The sequence below is a fragment of the Dasypus novemcinctus genome, chromosome 9 (genome assembly GCF_030445035.2).
Source record: "Dasypus novemcinctus isolate mDasNov1 chromosome 9, mDasNov1.1.hap2, whole genome shotgun sequence".
NCBI lineage: Eukaryota > Metazoa > Chordata > Mammalia > Cingulata > Dasypodidae > Dasypus > Dasypus novemcinctus.
Genome location: NC_080681.1, coordinates 12,298,564 through 12,318,424, shown reverse-complemented (window position 1 = coordinate 12,318,424; position 19,861 = coordinate 12,298,564). Strand labels below are relative to the sequence as shown.

Here is a 19,861-nt window from a genome sequence, read left to right as displayed (position 1 = left end):
TGGGTTCAAATACTATCTCCAGTATTTATTTGCTGTGAGATCTTGGGCGAGTCTAATTTTTCTGAGCCTCAGTTTTCTTATCTGTAAAAAGGGTGTAATAATAGAATCTATCTGCTAGGATTGTGGAGATTAATTGAGAAAAACATTTAACACGGCATCTGATAACATAGTAAGTGTTCAATCCATGTTAGATATTATAATTACTCAGAGCTGCCTTTTTCCTTAATGGCGCTTTAACACCAGAAATATTCATTACATATCTAATTTATTGACAGCACTGTGCTAGGGCCTCTGGTGGCACTCAAAAATTAAATGTATGATTCTTGTCTTTAAGAAGCTTACCAACTATCTGGAGAGAGAATTCATACAAAGAATTAAAATGATTCCTGGCATGATATGAACCAGAGTGAGATAATAACGCATAGATATATTTATAAACCTTGAGAGATTCACTAAGGCTAGATAACTGGGGAATTGGGGTTCGGTTGGGCCTCACAGCTACAATGCGTGGTTCTACATTGCAGAGCTAGGAGGACCAGAGGCAGACAGTTCTCATTAGCATATGGATCTAGACTGTATTCTTTCATTGCAGCTGTCCACGGACAAAGACTTCAGGAAGCATCGGAACCGCGTGGCCTATTTAAGCCTGTATTACAATTGAAAGTTGGTGACTGCAGTCACATACTCCCTTCTAACCACGGAATCTCCAGGATTGGTGGTGGAGCTACTCTTACCTCTGTATCACTGTTGCCCTCTTCTCTGCCAGCATGGGGCTCAGGGAGGGGCAAGAGGCTCTTAACTGCTGAATGAGAGCATAAAACCAGCTCAGAATGTCCTGTCTCCATGTGCTCATTTGTGATATATGCATAGGTAGAGGAGTTTGGAGCTTCTTGTTGGGTATGTGTGATGGGATGATTTCATTTGAATGAAATGCTGGTAGGTCTCTGCCCTCTAGCTCTGATTCCCAGATGCCAATTTTATATATTCTGCCACTAGCCCCAGGCAAGAGGAGGCTGTTGGCCTATACCTCTCAAGGATTTGGGCTTGCTTACGCTTGTACTTTGACTTGCTAGATATAGAAGATACTTAAAGTCAGGGTAAAACATTTACATTTTAAAAGATATTCCAAACTTCTGAGTCTCCCAGTGTGGTGTGGGAAGGTCCTGATTTGGTTGCCTTTTCCAGATTGATATAAAACTCATAGAACTAAAAACTCCCCCCCTCGTAGTACGTTATGTACATATATCTATTCAACATATATTTATTGAGTTCCTACTAACTATTAGGCAGAGTGGTGAGCATTGTGGATGTAACTGTCATCAAAATAAGCCCATCTACTGGCTGCCTGGGCTTGGCCTCACATATGAGGAGGACTGCCCAGGGTGCTAGTGACTTGGGCATTCTCCCCAAAGAACTCTTACCAGGGAGTCTGGAGGTATAAAGGTCAGAACTCAGAGCAGACACATTCAAAGTCCTTATCCAGACACTGGCCTAAGAGGTAGGCCCCTTTTCCTTCCAACTTTAACTGAATTAACTCAAGTAGGTTCCTTCAGGATGAGTGTTAAGTGTGATCTACCTTGTTTTGAATGAAAAGGTCCATTAGTACTCACTTAGACATCTTAGTAATTACCAGTAAAGTGGCAAGTTTGCATCCAGCTAGATACGAAAAAGTGAGAAACTGCCAGTGGCTTCAGAAAAGCTCTGTACTTTTCCATTCTGGTTGACTGACAGCATGTGTGACTCCAGGCCAACCCATGGGAAGTGTTAGCTGGAAACAGCAGGAAGAGGTGAAACTGCCTGGGCATGTGATGCTGAGGGGCCTAGATGCTTAGGGGTCAGTGCGAATGGTGACAGATAAAAAAACACATTGGGAAATCAAATTGGAATATTAAGATAATGATATGTCAGGCTAGAAACTTTTGTCGATATGTAGGTTTCTTTAGTCTGAAATGTAATGATCTCTATGATCTATCAAGAGGTATTAATGACATAAGACTAGTCAGGATAAATTCTTCCACCTCTCCCATACACCTTCCATCCTTGGCTCACTGGGGTCCATAGTGCGTGTGTCTACACACACACAGGCATGTGGTTTGTTTGTGTTTGTTTTTTCAGAGAGAAGGTGACATTTTAGCATTAATTAATTTTTTCTGTCTGAGGGTCTCGGTCCCCTTTTTGGAGGATATTGACAGGGGTCACAAACTACTTTCACACTGATGTTTGACACCTGTGCTCAAGCCTTTTCCCAGGGAAGGGAACTTTATTTTCTAAAATAATAATCTAGTTTGATAAAAATAAATTTTTACTGTAGTTTCAGTTAATCTTCAGGGCCCCTCAAAATGCCAAATTGTATACACCAGTACTTAAGAAAGAGTACAAATGAATACAAAATTATGATACTATGCCATATTTATTTTACATTTGGATTTGGTTCAAGGGGTTTACAGTGTTTAGGTTTTATTTGTAAAACCTTATTATAGTGCTATTTTAGTAGATTAGGATTTCCCATGTGACAACTCGATATGTTACACAGATTACATGAAAAGAGTGTAGTTTGACATAGCACAAGGGAATCTAGGGCAAAGTTAGATTTTACCACATTTTTCATTTAAGGCCAATTGCAACACTTGCAGTTTTGGTCAAAGACTAGACCTTGGGCACACTGCTGGTGGAAGGTCCTGCCTCCTGCACACTGGTAGAATTTAGTGTGGTCTTCAGGATCACTGTAGATACCATCTGCTTTACCAGTACAGAAGCCATTATCTCCACTGCCTCCATCACCACCACCTTCTCCTCCACTGCCTCCATCACCACCGCCTTCGCCGCCGCTGCCCCCCTCACCACCGCCTTCGCCGCCATTGCCCCCATCACCACCTTCGCCGCCGTTGCCCCCATCACCACCACCAGTGTTGGCACAGAAGCCTTCACTTCTCGGTGTCATAGGTGGGTTATACCAAGTATTGGTGGCTGATGGGGTACATTCTAAAAGAAGAAAAAGAGTATTTCAGAGCACTTATCATAAACTGTTATGCTTTTTTTTCCCCCCTAAACAGAAGCAGCAGGGTATAGACTTGCCCCTATATCAGGTCTGTTCTCAAGAACTTGAGACCCTTTCCCGAGTAGCAAGGCCCATCTCTAACCCCTGAGGATTCTGAGTTATAGTTTGGAAGAATGCTACGAAGAGGAAATGCTCGAAGTGTGGGTTGAAGGAACAAGCCACTGGAGTCCAAGTAGGATGCCCACCCTGGGATTCCATTCTAGCTCTATGCTAGGTAAATGGCAAAGGATTTTATTGGGGACCTACTTAATTAATATTTGCTTTTCATTAGAGGAGGTTGATCTATTCACATTTCTGTTATAAGTAATATATTTGGGTTTTGTCATCTTGTCAACCTTCCTTTCATGAGGAATATACTTTGGATTTTCCTTCCTTCTTATATTCTATTTTCACTTGTTTCCTGCCAACTTTATTTTCATTTTTCCTTTCTCTGGTAATTCAAAAGTTTCCCATTTCATTTTACTCCACTAGTAGAATGCTTTCAATCACACTACAATTTTCTCCCTCTTATTCACTAGCTGTTTGATTTGAGCAAGTCATTTTATAATCATCTCTTAAAGGTTTTGCAGTTCTAAAAATCAAATGAATCTATGAATTTCTTGAATTTTCCTAGAGGAGAGAAATAAGGAACTCATATCTTGCACTGCTTCCCCATCATTTCTAGCTATCCCTTCCAGGAATTCTTAACCCAAGGAACTTATAAAGCTGCACAAAGAGCAGAAGTTTCTTTCTTCATACGTTGACCGAGGTGAGTCTTGTCCCTGCCTTTCTTTACAACTTCCAACGCTCCCCACCAGCCCCAAAACCCAGAACCTATGCATCTGAGGTGGGTAGGGAGTGACTAATCAGGCTTGATTATTTCCAAGTTAGAATATAAGGTACCCTGGTGAGAAGGAAGTGGTCCTCCTTAGAGATTAATGCCCATACACAGCCCAGACAGGCTTTCAGGAGTTTTGAATTCCTCCCTAACAGCCCAAACTTCCCTGAGTAGCAAAACTCACCTCTAGCCCATAATGTATTTCAAAATCTTATCCATGAGAGCCACTGAAGTTAACACTGGCCCCTTGACTGCAAGCTCAATTTATAAAAAGCCACTTCCTGTCAGTCTGTCCCTTTCCTCAGATGTGAGGTCCTAGGAGTTCCCTGGCTGTCTCTCTGTACTCTGGCCCCTCTGCATTCACTATTCTTTTCAGTCTTGACCTGCCTCCTTTTTAAAATGAGGTTGTACAATGTGTGAGATACCTGAGGACAGGCCCAGGAGTGACTTTAGTTTGCTGATGAGTGGGTGTTTGCCCTCATTGCAGAAGGAACCTGAGAAGTCATCCAGATCAATGGCCCAAACCATAGCCCCACCAAAATTGTTCTCCTTGAGAAAATCGACCTGTGGACAAAGAGAACACTTGGTAACCACAGTCAGATGGTATCTATAAAACATCTGACAGCTGAGTGTGGGTGGTAAGTGATATTAGGGAGAGAACTGCATGTAAGTGGGGACCTAATAATTTTTACCATTTGTGGGTTTTTTTAAAATGCATATCATGTGGATTCAAGACATATAATCAAATAATTCAGTTCAATTCTTATTTCCTTCTCCCAGCGGATAAACACTTGGGTAGTAATAATAAACAAAGCTAAATACTCATTTAATAGTGGTATTCCAGACTATGCTATGTTTTTGCATTTATTGCCTCACTTAATCTCCACAAGAACTCCAAGAACACGTTTACAGATTTGTCAGAACTCATGTAGACTCAGACTGAGAACCAGGTATACCTCTCTCCAGCATCTGAGCTCTTAACCACCATATCGTACAGTCCTTTTCTTCTTCCTTTCCTAGCTTCTTTCTCCTAAGATTTTGTAAAGATGAACTGACAGTAATGTGGAAAGAATGTAGGCTCTGAGCCAGACAAAGTGCTCAATTCTTGCCTCCACCATTTTCCAGCTATGTGACCTTGGATGAGGCACAGCATCTGTGATCCTCAGCTCACATATATCTATAAAATGGAGAGACTGTGTCCCACTTAAGTGGACTATAGCATTTAGGTAAAAACATAGAGTTATTTTTATTATCATTGAAAATGATGGTCTTAGGCGAGCCTTATAACCATTCACATAGATTAGTAGAGATTTATACTGGACAAAAAAGGAATAAATTTTTATCACAATTAAAATATTCTAATATATATCAGTGTATTGTAGCATATATTGCAACAGTACTATTAAATATTACATCATGTTTAGTCATATTGTTTTCCCTGTCTTGGGGAAAAGGTAAGTCGTAATGAGGTTGGTTTACTATCCCACTGTGCATATTTAAAACTTTGAAATCACAGATCTTAATAAAATGGGCACGTTATGAACTTAGGGTTCAAAGCCAGAATTATAAATTTTTTAGTAATGTTCATACCTTGTACCCATAGCTCTCAACGTTGTCATAGCCAATCCACTCAGTGTTTTTGTAAGCATATGGGACTTTTTGGTCTTCAATCCAAACTTGTGTGGCTCCATTTAAGAATGTGCAGATCTATGGCAGGAATAAAGAAGGCAGTTTTGAGCACATCCCAGATCTTTGTCATACATTGGAATGGATTGGACTTAAACGAGGAAAAATAGGAAGAAATGGGAGAGGAATAGAAAGGCATATACTATGAAATCTCTATTAGTGACATATGTCCAGAAAATGATTTTGTCTCACAACATAAAGACACAAGTTTCTACATAAATCAGTCTGTGAACAAGTGAGGTTCTAATGAATTCTGTACTCAGGTTATTTGAGAAGTGGTAAGCATGGCCATCTGTGCTGTGGCCACTCTTCCTTCCTGAGTCTCTGGCAAACCATGCAATTCACTCCCTTATCAATCTCAGAATCCTTCTCAGCACGGGATTCAAGTAGTTTCAATTGATTCAAGTTGGAAGGATGAGGAAATCCTTTGTCATCCCTGGGATGGACTTTTGAAATCCTTCTCCAGTTATTTATATGGGTGTAATAACATTCAGTATTGCCTTAGGGCTATGGAAAAGATGGTGCTATACATTCCAAAAGCAGAAGAAGGGAGTAAGGCTGAATGTTTTAAACATGAAAACTGTTCCACAGCCCTCAACTTGCCTTTTTCCAAGTTTTTGCTGAGGGTTATGAGAAGCCAAGCTGTAGGGACTCAGGAAATAAAGGGTTGTAGGTGACTTGGAGAGTGAGAGAATTTCCCTAGGGCACCTTCAAGCTTTACTTAGCCATGTGGGTTACCTCGTAGTAAGCCCAGAAGCCAGCCTCACGCGTGTAAGGACCAGATGACCCTGCTCCAGAGACTGGGGCACAGACTGAGGTGTCTGAACTGCTGAGCCGGAAGGTCCTTCCATAGGTGGGGAATCCCATGATGAGCTTCTCTGCAGGGACCCCATTGTCTTTCCAGTACTTCATGGCAAATTCCTGAAGAAGGCAACACAGACATTATTTCCTCACCAATATTTGTTGCATTTGACTGACAGTCTAACAAACTGTCCTCTGAAGAGAAAGCCTTACTCTACAACCAGGACTCTCCAAACCCTTCCGCTATCTCCCCTCTGTTTATGGCTTGAGGGTTTTCTTTCTTACACAGTTGAAATAACGCACGTCCCCGTGATCCTTGGATCCTACATGCAAGGGACTGTTGTGTCCTGTACACGTGTCCCAGCCACCATGGAAGTCATAGGTCATCACGCTGATGAAATCGAGGAGCCTGGAACAAGAAACTTTGAGTCAATAGAATCCTGGGGGCATTTTCTTACAGACAATTTGAGTGAGAAATGGAAGCTGAGGAAAACCCATTATGTCAAATATGTATTATATGCCCCTGCCAATGGTGCATTCCATGGAGTAGGTTATCTTCTATGGTCCCTGCAGGGCTAAGCAGAAAGTCTCCTTATCTCCTTGACAAAAACAGGGCAAACCTAAAGCAGAAAACTAAGAAATGTGGGTTCTTAGAGCATGTATCTCAGAAACATACATTTCTAGGGCCATGGGAATCACAGGTGAATAGCTCCTCTATTACTTTGCCAATAATAACTTTCTTGATTTTACAACTTTTTTCAAAAGAAACTGCTAATGGGAATTGTTATTATGAGGATTTTTCATGGTCTTAAACCCTGCCCTTCTTCTCCTCAAAGGCCACTTGACCACAGTAACAATTTAAAGAGTCCATCACCTTACCTTGAGCCACTAAGTCCCTAAATCTCTTTGGCAAATGAAGGTACCAACTTTCTCAACTCCACATATTTACATACCCAGTGACTGTCATACTCCATCAAAAACTCTAGGAATTTCTGCACTAGGATTTGGAGGCCGCGAGAGACACAGCACACTTACCTCCCAATCTCTGCAATTTCATATCCTGCATCAATTGTCCCTTTGCCAGCAGATACAGCTGCCGTGATAAGCAGCCTGGGGCGTCCTGTGTCTTTGGCCTCTTCTTCAAAAGCCTTTAACATTTCCTGGAAAGAGAAGAGGGTGGATTCAATTAGCCATCTTCATTATCTATTTCCTATAGTAGATACCTCTGGGTCCTTCCAATAAATTATTTTGGGGCTATAGCTAGCCAGAGAGAGGCTGGTTCTATTGCTTGTGGCCCCAAACACCTTAACCAGTGTATTGTCTGAGGGCAGCACCCTTTGCTATATCCCCAAGAAATGCAGTTCACAGAAAATCCCCGAAGGCACCAGCTTCTCTGTGAGATGACCCAAGGCTAGTGCTCCATTCTCACCTCAATCAAGATGGTAAATCGCCTCTTGTCCTCAGGAGGGCTTCCCCGGGATCCTGGGTATTCGAAGTCCAGGTCAATGCCATCAAATCCATGTTGACGAAGGAAATCGATGACAGAACAGATAAAGGTCTTGCGGTTGGCAGCTGTGGCAACCATGGTGGTGAATCTAGGCAGAAAACTTGTCTGTAATAACACCAACAGACCCCAAGAAGCCTCCCACACCATCTCTGATTCAAATGGTTCTTACAGATTTCTTCATAACTTCTGTTGAATTTTTAAACAAGATAAAGGAACTCAAAAATGTTCATGTTAATCAATGGTGTTTTCATAATTTTTAAAAAATTCTCCACTGTACCTTATTTACAAAAACTATATTCCTTAGAAGTTGGGCCTAAGTAAAAAAAGTATTCGATTGAACAGTGTTTTTTCTATTTATAATCTCAAAGTTACAGGTATATTTTATTTATTATTGGGATCTTTTGGGGGGCAGTTATTCACATACTGTATTTCTGTGATACTAAGATGCTGATTTTTTATATTTATTGTTTACAAAATTAAGATGTAACATACAATCTGAATATACATTTTATAGAGTGCTTCTGACGCCCCGAAGAATATACTATTAAATTTATGCTAACTTCTATATTTGAAGATGCCTTACTATATAGAAAATATAGTTCCTCTGCCATAGTCAAGTATTTTACATAAAGTCTAGAAACACATGTTTAAACACTCTTTAAGTTTGTTCCTAATTAAAGTAAACCTGTGATGAATCCTTTTTAAAATAGGGGGAATTGTGGGAAGATGGCAGAGGAGGAAGCTCCAGGAATTAGTCCCTCCACCAGAGCAAACAAGTACTGACCAGGCAGGAACTGTCTGAATCAACTATGTCAATACTTTGGAGTCCAGTAGATCACTCTACAGCATCCAGGGAAGAGCAGGAGGAAGAGGCTGGCAAATTAGAGGAAATGTCTTTCTCTTCATGGCCGTTACTGGTGCCCGTCCCCCAGGCTCACAGCTGACAACAGTGAGGTCCAGCCCCTGGCAAAGCTCTCTAGTGCCAGAAAAGATGGGAAAATCTACTTCCCCAAGATTGGGGGAGGGGGGTGGGGAGGCAGAATAGGGGGAGAGTGTTGCCAGTTGCCTGGCTCTGAGGGCAGCCAATGTTCCAAATGGCCCTGGACAAAGTCAGTGGAGTAGACGTAAAGGTGGTTCACTTCCTCAGAGCTGCAGAAGACAGTTGAAGGGCCGCATGGGCTGAGCAGGGCCTGAATCAAAGAGGCACAGCTTTGGAGAGCAATGGAAAAAGCCTCTGGTGCCCTTCCTGACCCCTTCTTCATCCCCTCTCCAAGGCAGTTTTGAGCCAGGGACTTCCTTTGTGGGTCTGGGAAAGACTGGCTTGGGTAATTATTCTGGCCTGCCTTGCTGCTCCCAAAATTTGCCTTCCAGGCAAAAGCCGCTTGAAACAGGAAATCAGTATAAAAATTGATTGAGGTGGCTGGTCTGGGTTAAAGGCTTACCTGTTTTAAGTCCTGTTCTGGCAGACCTGGGAGGGGGAGCAGATCTGTTTGCTAGGAAGTAGAGGGGGCATTCAACTCCTGTAAACTGGGGGACTCCTAAGGCCACTAGCAAGCACAACCCCAGGACAAGACACAGGCCCAGGCGAGGCCAGCAGGATCCTGCACTTTGCATTCGCCTTAGGCTGATGTTCCTGAGAGGACGGCTGAACACTGACAGAGTACCAAACAGCAAAAGTTGAATTTGCAAAGATAGTGAAAGGTATTTTTTTTTACTTAGATTTGCTTGGTTTTGTTAGCTTCTGATACTCAATAAAATCTTGTCAGCTGATTACAAGCTCAAGAAACAGATATTTCAGGGAATAAATTCCAGGGTTAACATTTAAAATATTAAAATGTATACTCCGCAAGAAAAATTATAAGTGAAACAAAGAAACAGGAAATGATGGCCCATCAAAAGGAATAGGATTAAAATCCAGAAAACATAACAAAGACCAGACTGTGGGTATACTGGACAAAGACTTTTAAAAAAATCATCTTCAGTATGCTCAAGGAGATGAAGGAAAATACAGAGAAAGATCTAAAGAATATTAGGAAAGCTGAATGAACAATATGAGGATCTTAATAAATAGAATTTTTAAAAAGGAAAAACAAACAGAACTACTGGAGTTAAAGACCACAATAACTGAAACAGAAATTTCCCAGGAGGGTTTCAATAGCAGATTGGAGCTTCCAGAAGAACGAAGCAGTGAACTTGAAGACAAGACAATTGTAATGAATAAGGCTGAGGAGCAGAAAGAAAAAAGAATTATAAAAAATGAAAATAGCCTATGAGACCTCTGGGACACACCATCAAGCCTAATAATATATGTGTTATGGGAATCCCAGAAGGGTAAAAGAGAAAGTGGCAGAAGGAATGTTTAAAGAAATAATGGCAGAAAACTTCCCAAACTTAGCAAAAGACATGAATATGCACATCCAAGAAGCCCATAGAACATCAAACAGGATAAATGTGAAAAAATATGCCCTGTCACATACTGAGCAAACCATTGACTTCAAAGGACAGGTGATAGTTCTGAAAGCTGCAAGAGAAAAGCAATGTATTATGTACAAAGGAGTCCCAATTAACTTAATTGTTGATTTCTCATCAGAACCCATGGAGGCAAGAAGACAGTAGGTTGAAATACTTAAAGGTGCTGAAAGAAAATAATTGTCAAGCAAGAATTTTATATCCAGCAAGACTGTCTGAGAGCAGCATCCTTTGCTATCCCCAGGAAATTCAGCTCAAAGACAATCCACTAAGGCACCAGCTTCTCTACAAGATGGCATAGGCTGGTGTTGCATTCCCACCTTAATCAAGGTGATAATGTCCTCAGGTGGGCCTCCCTGGGACTCTGGATACTCTATGTCCTGGTCAGTGTCATCACATCCAGAGATAGGGTAGGCTAGAGACTAGGGAGTTAAGACTTAAGTACAGAGTTTCTATTTGGGGCAATGAAAAAGTTTTAGTAATGGATGGTGGTGATGGTAGAACAATATTATGAGTGTAATAAACAACACTGAATTATGTATTTGAATGTGATTAAAAGGGAGGAAATCTTAGGTTGTATATATGTTACTAGAATTTTAAAAAGTTTTTAAGGTCCATGGAGCTGCACCATGCAGTGAACCCTAAGTTAAACTGTGGGCTCTAGTTAATAGAACAATTATAAAAATGTGCTTTCATCAATTGTAACAAATGTACCACACCACTGCAAGGTGTTAATAATAGGGTGGTGCATGGGACCCTGCATTTTATACCTGATTTTTCTGTAAACCCACATCTTCTCTAATTTAAAAGAAAGGGAAAAAAAATCACACCCTCTCTATCAATTTTTTTTAAGTTCAAGTATTTAATATCCATTAAATTTGTTGTTTTTCTTAAGTAGGAGTTAACTGACTAACAAGAACTAAGTAGCTTTAAAAGGAAAAAAAATTAAATGCTGTTTGGTGGGTTTGGGATTGACTTGCAAAGATTTTCTAATAAATTATTTGAGTAAATGAGTTGTGGGCAAATTGAAAAAAGTTTTATTGATAGTTTGGAGAAGGCCCCTCAGGCAGAGGTAATACAGGTGAAATGTTCTAGGTGAAAATTAGCTTGTAACCTATTAGGGAATTGCCAGAAGGTTCACTAGGTTCTTACAATGAGATTTTAAAAAACTCAGTTGAAACCTACTCTAACACTGCACAGTTATCGGTGGCTACCTCTGAGGAATTGGGCAGGGCAAGAGGAGAGGGGCAAGTTATTTTTTATGTCAAACAACTGTGTGCTGTTGATTTTTAAAATACTCATGGAGAAATGTTGCTTTCATCATTGAAAAAGTAACTTGCCACTGATTTGGACAACTTTTTACAGGCAAGTCAAGTCTAGTATCACCATCTTTTTTCTAGCTGAAATGCCTATGAGGGAAGTGGACTTGGCCCAATGGATAGGGCATCCGCCTACTACATGGGAGGTCCACGGTTCAAACCCTGGGCCTCCTTGACCCATGTGGAGCTGGCCCGTGCGCAGTGCTGATGCGCGCAAGGAGTGCCGTGCCACACAAGGGTGTCCCCACATAGGGGAGCCCCACGCACAAGGAGTGTGCCCCGTAAGGAGAGCCACCCAGCATGAAAGAAAGTGCAGCCTGCCCAGGAATGGTGCTGTACACACAGAGAGCTGACACAACAAGATGACACAACAAAAAGAAAAACAGATTCCCAGTGCCGCTGATAAGGATAGAAGCAGTCACAGAAGAACACGCGGCAAATGGACACAGAGAGCAGACAACTGGGGGGGGGGGGGAGGAGAAGGGGAGGGAAATAAATAAAAAATAAATCTTAAAAAAAAAATGCCTATGAGATCACCCATTGTTTCTCACTGTTTCTCAGCAGCAAAGCCAGTGATCAACCCAAGGTTCCCACTGGGCTAAAGCTCTTCTCCACCACCAATCCCCTTCTCTACCACTCATTGGTCTCTATTCCTTTGAGTTATTTGACCACTCTAAATACCATTGCTCCTTTTTCATATCTGCTGTAGCCAGCTCTTCCTTTCTGCAGGCATCAGTGTCCCTTTCACAGTTCCCGGCTTCCTTCCACTCTGAAATATTCATTTTCGCCTCTTCCTCTGGCATCAGTTTGCCACCCCAGCCTAAGGAGTACTTTCTCTTGCCTCCACCCTCTTCCCCAATCAATGGGAAGCATCTTACTTCTGAGTGCCAAAGTTCCAGCCGCCAATAGCCAACAGGTTGACCAGATCTCGATTGCTGCAGAAAGAAACAAAGAACATTTAAGGGAGCTCTCTTTGATTCTGTAGGTTACAGATACTGTAGAAAGCAACTCCACTCCTCCCTCATTCCTGACTCTCTGGGGAAATGGCAGCTGCCAAGTACAATCTCTGAAGTCCCCATGGCAAGTAGTTGCCTGCCATCTACCCATGTTAATGTTTACATCATACTTTAACATATGTGTCAGAACTCTGCATATTCTTTTTAGGAAGAAACTTATCTGCAAAGGATTTTTCCTTTAAGCATCTTAGGATATTTTAAGAATGAATTGGAGACTGAACTTGGGCTCTCCAATATCCATCCCCATCTCCCACTCTCTGTGGACTCAATTCCTACTGACCGTTGTTTCAGGGCTCGGAACTGAGGATACAGGACATCAATATCATTCCATTCATAGGGAGCAATCTTGTTTTCATTCATGGTGGCAAAGGCATATATCAGATGTGTGCACAGACATGGGTCCACATTCGTGGGGAAGAACTTGGCTGGTTCTGGTCGGTACTGAGACCAGTTGGTAAAGTAGCACACAAGCTTGTAGGCTGAGCCTGAGAAGAGAAAGCAGGAGTCATTGTGGCAAAGCCCCACTGTCTGTCTGTCTCATTTGTTGATGACTCTTTAAGGGGAAGGGCTACCTAAGTGTTAGGATGGCCTATTCCTAGCACATGCTGCTACACTCCTGTGCCTATGGAAGACTTTGCTCCATAGTCATGACACTGTGTTCAACAGAATCTGAGCAAGACCTAGGCATCTTTCATAACCCAGAAAGCTGTAAGAATTGATCAGGGTCAACATATAAAATAAATCAAGTTCCCATCACAAAAGTAAGTGGTCAGAGTAATTATGCTACTTGGGTTCTAGACTGAGTTTATTAATAATAAAATAGCTACCTTTCATAGATGGCATGTGGTGCTTTATTCAGAGGCATGCATTAGTGCACTTCAATTTTAATTATTGCTATGAGGGAAGCACTATTCTCATTTTTAGTTGAAATCCAGAAAAACTGACTTGCTCAGAGCAAGGTTAGGATTAAGACCAACTCATCTATTCTCCAAATATTTATTGTGCATCTACTCTTTCCAGGCAATCTTACTCCAAAACTCATGCTCTTCCCACTAACCTCTGCTGGGTACCCTATCTGGACCTTAGTCATGTTTCATATCCATAGCCCAATGATCAAGAATTAGAAAAAAGTTTAGAGACTTTTGAAGGAAAAAAAAATAAAAAGATAAAAAGCAAAGTATAGACTAACTGGTGAAAGAGACTGCACCAGATTTAGTGTCAGGACATAGCTTTAAGCCCTGACCCTGAGTAGTGATGAAGGACAAGTCACCTCCTCTCTCTGCCTTAGTTTTCTCATCTATAAAGTGAGGTGTTTTGGACTGTGTCCCCTCCCAGTTCTGACATTCTGAAATCTGAAAAACAAGATGGCAGCTTGGAGTTCTGGTTCTGACTTCATCCTAGAGGGTGAAGGAAAGGCAGAGTTGAGAGAAATGAGAGAAAGAAGAATATTAGGAAGATTTGAGTGTAACAGGAGGTTGTTATTCCTTACCTAGTTGCACCTGCAGCAGAACAGCCAAGCCTGAAACAAAAAATACAAAAAAAAGTTCTCAGACACGCTTCTCAGTAAAGACCTGATGCTACCCAAAAGACCTTCAGTTTCAGCCGCCTAAGGGATCTTTGGACTTGAGCGTCTCACAAATTCAGGAGCCTTGCCCAGGGTCCATTTCTTCATTCCCAGGCTGGAGCTCAAGTCTAGAGGCACGAGGGGGACCCCATGCAGACGCCTTCCTCAAACAGATGTCTGTGCTCCCTCCCGATTCCCATGGACACCCCACAATCCGTGGGAAGGAAGAAGGACAAAAAGGGTGGGATACTCACAGGCCCAGAGCAGCATCCTCCCCATTGTGCCTGCACACCTGCCACCCTATTCAGACTCTCGCCCGAGCCTTATATAAGGAAGAAACCCCTTTTATCAGTGTGGGAGCAGCACAGCTGCCACCTCATGACCTCAGGTCCAAAAGGCATTCATGCTCCCATCTCCACCCATCCCAGATTCGTGATAGTCAGCACCCTGCCCCTAGAGGGAGAGGAACCCAGCAAAGCCCCATCACCAGCCCAGTCCTGGCCACCAATGGCAGAACTACGTGCAGCTGGAGGCCTTGACCCTGCACTATGACCTAGTCCCTTTCCTCTGGGGCTATGGAAGCCCACGGAGAGAATGAAGGGCACTATGCTGGGATATCAGGGCACTGCCCCAGGGTCAGGAAAGCAGTTGAGAGGTTGGGTCAAGATATTGAAGCCCTCTATTAAGGTATGCACTCTTCTCCCTATAGGACTAGGCCCTGCACTCCAAGACTGTGGCAAGTGGCCTAGAAGGGATCTGGTTCAGAAAAGGGGGCATCATCCCCCCTGTTCATCATCTCCCCCTGGTCAACTGTGCTTTTGCTACCACAGTTCTGGGAAGGAAGCAGAGGAGTGGCCATGGGATGCTGCAGCTGCCACCTTGCTTCCCTTGTTCCAGCCCAGGGCAGTGATGGGGAGAAGGCAGCTGCTACCAGAGAAAGGAGCACCTTGAGCCCCTGCCCCCCTTCTCCTCATCCTGGGAAGGGTAGCAGCAAGGAACATTGTGGCCTACTTTTGCCAGGTCCCGACTCCTTAGGAAAAACAGCCTAGAAGGGGGCAGGGAGGAAGAGGTGTGGTTGGGAAGGAAAGTCAGTGCTCCGTGGGAGGCAGGAACTGCAGGTGTCGAGGTCTGTTCTATCTCACTTCAGTGCACCCAAGGCTACAGATTTGTCACTGCCAGCAGGCATACCCCTCAGAACTGGGGCTAAGCCAGGAAGATAAGCATGGGTACAGGTGCAAGGTCAGTTGCCAACCTTGGCCAGAAAGCAGATCCTCAGGCTGGGCCAAAATTTCCCCAGCACATCTCACCTCCTTTCAGCCTTCTCAGAAAGTAGCTGATCCTTGGATCCCTGGGACCTGGCACAGACAAGGCACGGGATTAAATTTGATTCTGATGTTGGACTATTTGTAACCAATTATCTATCAACCCCCAATTCCTGACACAATTAGTTATCTATTGCTGGATAATGAATTACTCTAAAACTTAGCCACTTAAAACAAATATTTATTATCTCATAGTTTCTGTTGAACGGGAATTGAGGAGCGGACCAACTGGATGCTTCTGGGTTGTTTTTTTTCATGAGGTTGTGCTCAAGATGTTGCTAGGGCTGCAGCCATGAAGGCTCAACTGGGTCTAGAGGATCCTCTTCTAAGATGACTCACTTACAAGGCTGGCAAGCTGGTGCTGGCTGGTGACAGGAGGCCTTAAGCCCTCTTATGTAGACCTCTCCATGGGACTGCTGGAGTGGTAGCTGGCTTTTCTCAGAGTAAGTGATCCAAGAAAGAACATGGTAGCATTCACACTCCATCATCTCCACAATGTCCTACTGGTTACAAGGGCCAGTCTTATTCATTGTGAGAGGGGACTACAAAAGGGCATGAATACGAGGAGGTAAAAGTCAGTGGGGGCTGTGTCAGCTCTCCGTGTGTGCAGCACCGCACACATGGAGAGCTGACACAGCAAGATGACACAACCAAAAGAAATACAGATTCCCGGTGCCACTGATAAGGATAGAAGCAGTCACAGAAGAACACGCACAGTGAATGGACACAGAGCAGACAACTGGGGGAGGGGGGAGAAACAGGAGAGAAATAAATAAAAAATAAATATTTAAAAAAAGAAAAGTCAGTGGGGGCTATTCTGGGAGCTGGTTCCTACACTGACACAGCAGTTGTCGAATGCCCACTGTATGATGATATTGTGCTAAATACTGAGGATTCAACTCTTGGTAGCCATCATCACTGCCTTCTAGGAACACAGACTAGAGGGAGAGAAAAAGATACTGTGAGGGGGAGGACAAGATTGTGCTTACTATGGTTGCTTATGAATAGCTCTCCAAGTCCCTGATCCCACCCAACTGGGGTTTTTAGTAGGGTTTTCAGATTTTATCCACCTACGCACTGATCTCCAGGTACATATGTGTGGCACTTGGAGAGTGCTCAATATATCCTTTCTCCAGACCTGAAACCTGCCTCAGGCCCACCTTGTTGGAAGTGGATCACATTGGACTCACTTCCTCTGTTTGCTGACCTGACTCCACCTAGCTGCTTTGCTGTCCAAGTTGCACATACCTGCAACACAGGAGAGGTCTTGCTTGCTTCCAGCCCACATCTGTAGAGCTTCCATCAACCTACACACAAGCAATGAGCCAAGCTGCATCTTTCAGATTAAATGGTGTCTTTTATTTTTCTCTGATAGGTAAAAAGATACGTTGGCATAGAGAAAAGCAGATGATCTAGCCCAAGGTATTGTTGGAAAATTCAGTAAAGTTTTAAAAGTCCTCAAGATCCTCAAAATCCTCATATCTTATTACTTAACTGACCCTTAAGATATGCTTTATTCTCTAAAGGGAAAACTTTTTTTTTCCATCTTAGATTAACTTGAAAATTGGCCTGGAAATCTTGCTGATCCCCTGGAGTAGAAACACTTGGCTTACATTTGTCTCCTGCTTCCACCGCTGCCTGAGAGCCCCCATAGTCTACCCGGCCTGAGCATGAGTCACACATACCCACTAACAGGGTGGGAAAAAAAGAGTAAGGAACTCAGAAGACAGAAAACCAAAGGAACTTCTAGGAAGGAGCTTCCTAGAAGAAGGAAAGCCAAATACATTATTATAAATGCAAAAGTATTTCTGAACTTTTAATTATTTTCCATTAATACTTTATACAACATTTTGACATCTCGTAGGACAAGTCTTTACTTTTCTTTTTTTCTTTTTTAATAATATCAAGTTCTCTCACCCAAGGAAACAATTTATTTCTGATGAACTGTAAGAGCTATGCAAAAAAAGAAATGTGTATATTTTATTGACTTCTAATTGCCAGGATCTAGCACAATGTCTGCTGCCCTACAGATGTTTGATAGGAATGTCTGGCTCTGGTGGCTGTTGGGGAGACTATTTTTTTTTATTAGAAAGGTTATAGGTTTATGGAAAAATCATGCAGAAAACACAGAATTCCCATATACCCTCCTGTTATTTGCACCTTGCATTAGGGTGGTACATTTGTTACAATGAATGAAAAAATATTATAATTATACTATTAACTGTAGTTCATGGTTTACATTAGAGTTCCCCATTTGTGTTGGATAGTCCAATGGGTTTGTAAATTTTTTATTCTAGTAACATGTATACAACCTAAAATGTCCCCCTTTTAGCCACATTCAAATATATAATTCAGTGCTGTTAATTACATTCACAATTTTGTACTACCATTCCACCATCCATTACCAAAATTTTTCCATCACCCCAAATAGAAACTCTGTACAATTTAAGCATTATTTTCCTCCATTCCCTATCCGTACTCTGGCTCCAGATAACCTATATTTTAGTTTCTGTCTCTGAATTTGCGTATTCTAATTACTTCATATCAGTGAGATCATGCAATATTTGTCTTTTGCTGTCTGGTTTATTTCACCAAATATAGTATCTTCAAGGTTCAACCATGTTTCACGTGGATCGCAACGTCATTCCTTTTTATTGCTGAACAATATTCTGTTGCTTGTTTATATCACATTTTGTTCATCCATTCATTGGTTGATGGACCCTTGAGTTGTTTCCATCTTTTGGCAACTGTGAGTAATACTGCTAGAAACATCATTGAGCAAATATCTGTTCAAATCCCTACTTTCAATTTTTGGGACATATACTTATAAGAGGGGTTGCCTGGTTATGTGGTAATTCTATACTTAACTTTCTGAGGAAGCACCATGCTAAATTCCACAGCAAATGCACCATTTTACAGTCTCACCAATGATGAATGAGCGTTCCTATTTCTCCACATCCCCTCTCACACTTATATTCTGCTTTAAAAAAACATAGTAGCCATTCAAATGGTCATGAAATGGTATGTCATTGTGATTTTGATTTGCATTTCCTTAATGGCTATTATTTTCCATGATTATTGGTGTGTTTAGCTTTTCTGTCTTCTATGCTATTATGGTAAAAAACTCACTCTGGCCTTACCTGAATTTGGAATTGATGAATTGTTTTCCCTTCAGAGATCACTTTTGAAACAAAGGTGATTCAAATTATAAACACAGAGTTAGAAAAGGCATATCTTCGGGTTGAGTGAGTGCACCTGATAGGCTCTCCTGCAAAGAAGCAGCTGGGCAACGTTAGAAATTCTTCAGGACCAGGCTGCTTCGGGATTTTGCAGGGCAGGAGGAGTCTGGACATCGATTTTGTGGGAAGGTGCTGCAGGGAACACTTCACATTTGCTGGGTTTTCTCATCCTCCTTTGCCTCATTTCTATGTGAATAGATTTTGGCTACCTACACTATCCCCTTTCCCCCACATCTTGATATCCTCCATCATCTACTGTCTCTCCTATATTCCACCTCCCTTTCTTTGATCCCCAAATTGTCTAACTCTTAATTTTTAATACCTTTGTTTTGTTTTCTTTTATCCACTCTTGAAACTATTGCCTTTCTTTTCTCTTTCCCTCTCTCAAAAAAACACTAGCTTTTTAATTCATACCATATTCCTCCCATATTCAGTAGACTACCTCATTATAGGTACTCTACTTACTGCTATAACTCTACACAACTTATATGAATCTAATATCCATCCTCCCAGATCTCATACTGTTGCTCTGTTAACATTTATAACCAATACTACTTTATACATTTTCCTTTCTTACAAAATTGCCTTTCGCTGGCCCTAATATTTTCCTTCAAAGTGAACTCAGCCAGCAATAAGAAATTGGAATAAGAAGAACAAAGTGACAAAGAGATGATATAACACTTACACAAAAACAACAGCTAATTAATCCCAAGACTAGACAAAGAAGCTAAGGAACTGATTAAACCCGTCAAGATAAAATGATGACCAGACAGCAACAAAAATCCACAAACCAAACCAGTAATCAGGAAAATATGACTGAATCCAATGAACAAACTAAAAACCAGGAAGGGGAGCACAACTTCGCACAAGTAATTAAAGATCTCAGAACATATATCACAGACAAATTTAATGAAGTAAAGGAAGAGGTTAACAATATGAAGACAACACTTGGAGGGGAGATTACAGACATACACAAAAAGACAACAGATATGATGGGAATGAACACCACAGTTCAAGAAATCAAAAATACCCTCACAGCAAATAACAGCAGATTAGAAGAGGC

At 41.9% G+C, this 19,861-nt stretch overlaps 2 protein-coding genes across 4 annotated transcripts in view; one reads left to right on the top strand and one right to left on the bottom strand.

Moving 5' to 3' along the window:
* Positions 1 to 833, top strand: part of CIMAP3 (ciliary microtubule associated protein 3) — a 31,209-nt gene extending 30,376 nt beyond the window's left edge. For all 3 annotated transcript variants that reach the window (XM_058303053.1, XM_058303052.1, XM_004473050.4), the window contains one exon: positions 593 to 833. In XM_058303053.1, coding sequence (XP_058159036.1) covers positions 593 to 661 — 69 coding nt within the window. In that variant the 3' untranslated portion in view covers positions 662 to 833. The remainder of the gene's footprint in view (positions 1 to 592) is intronic.
* Positions 834 to 2,608: 1,775 nt separating this feature from the next.
* LOC101437822 (acidic mammalian chitinase-like) lies at positions 2,609 to 19,583 on the bottom strand (the record flags this gene model as incomplete). The annotated part of the gene is made up of 11 exons (XM_058302949.1): positions 2,609 to 2,982; positions 4,301 to 4,439; positions 5,466 to 5,582; positions 6,300 to 6,482; positions 6,648 to 6,771; positions 7,398 to 7,522; positions 7,792 to 7,957; positions 12,536 to 12,592; positions 12,954 to 13,158; positions 14,163 to 14,192; positions 19,565 to 19,583. Coding segments are annotated over 11 exons (1,539 nt in total), but the record flags the coding sequence as incomplete, so codon positions are not given.
* Positions 19,584 to 19,861: the final 278 nt, after the last annotated feature.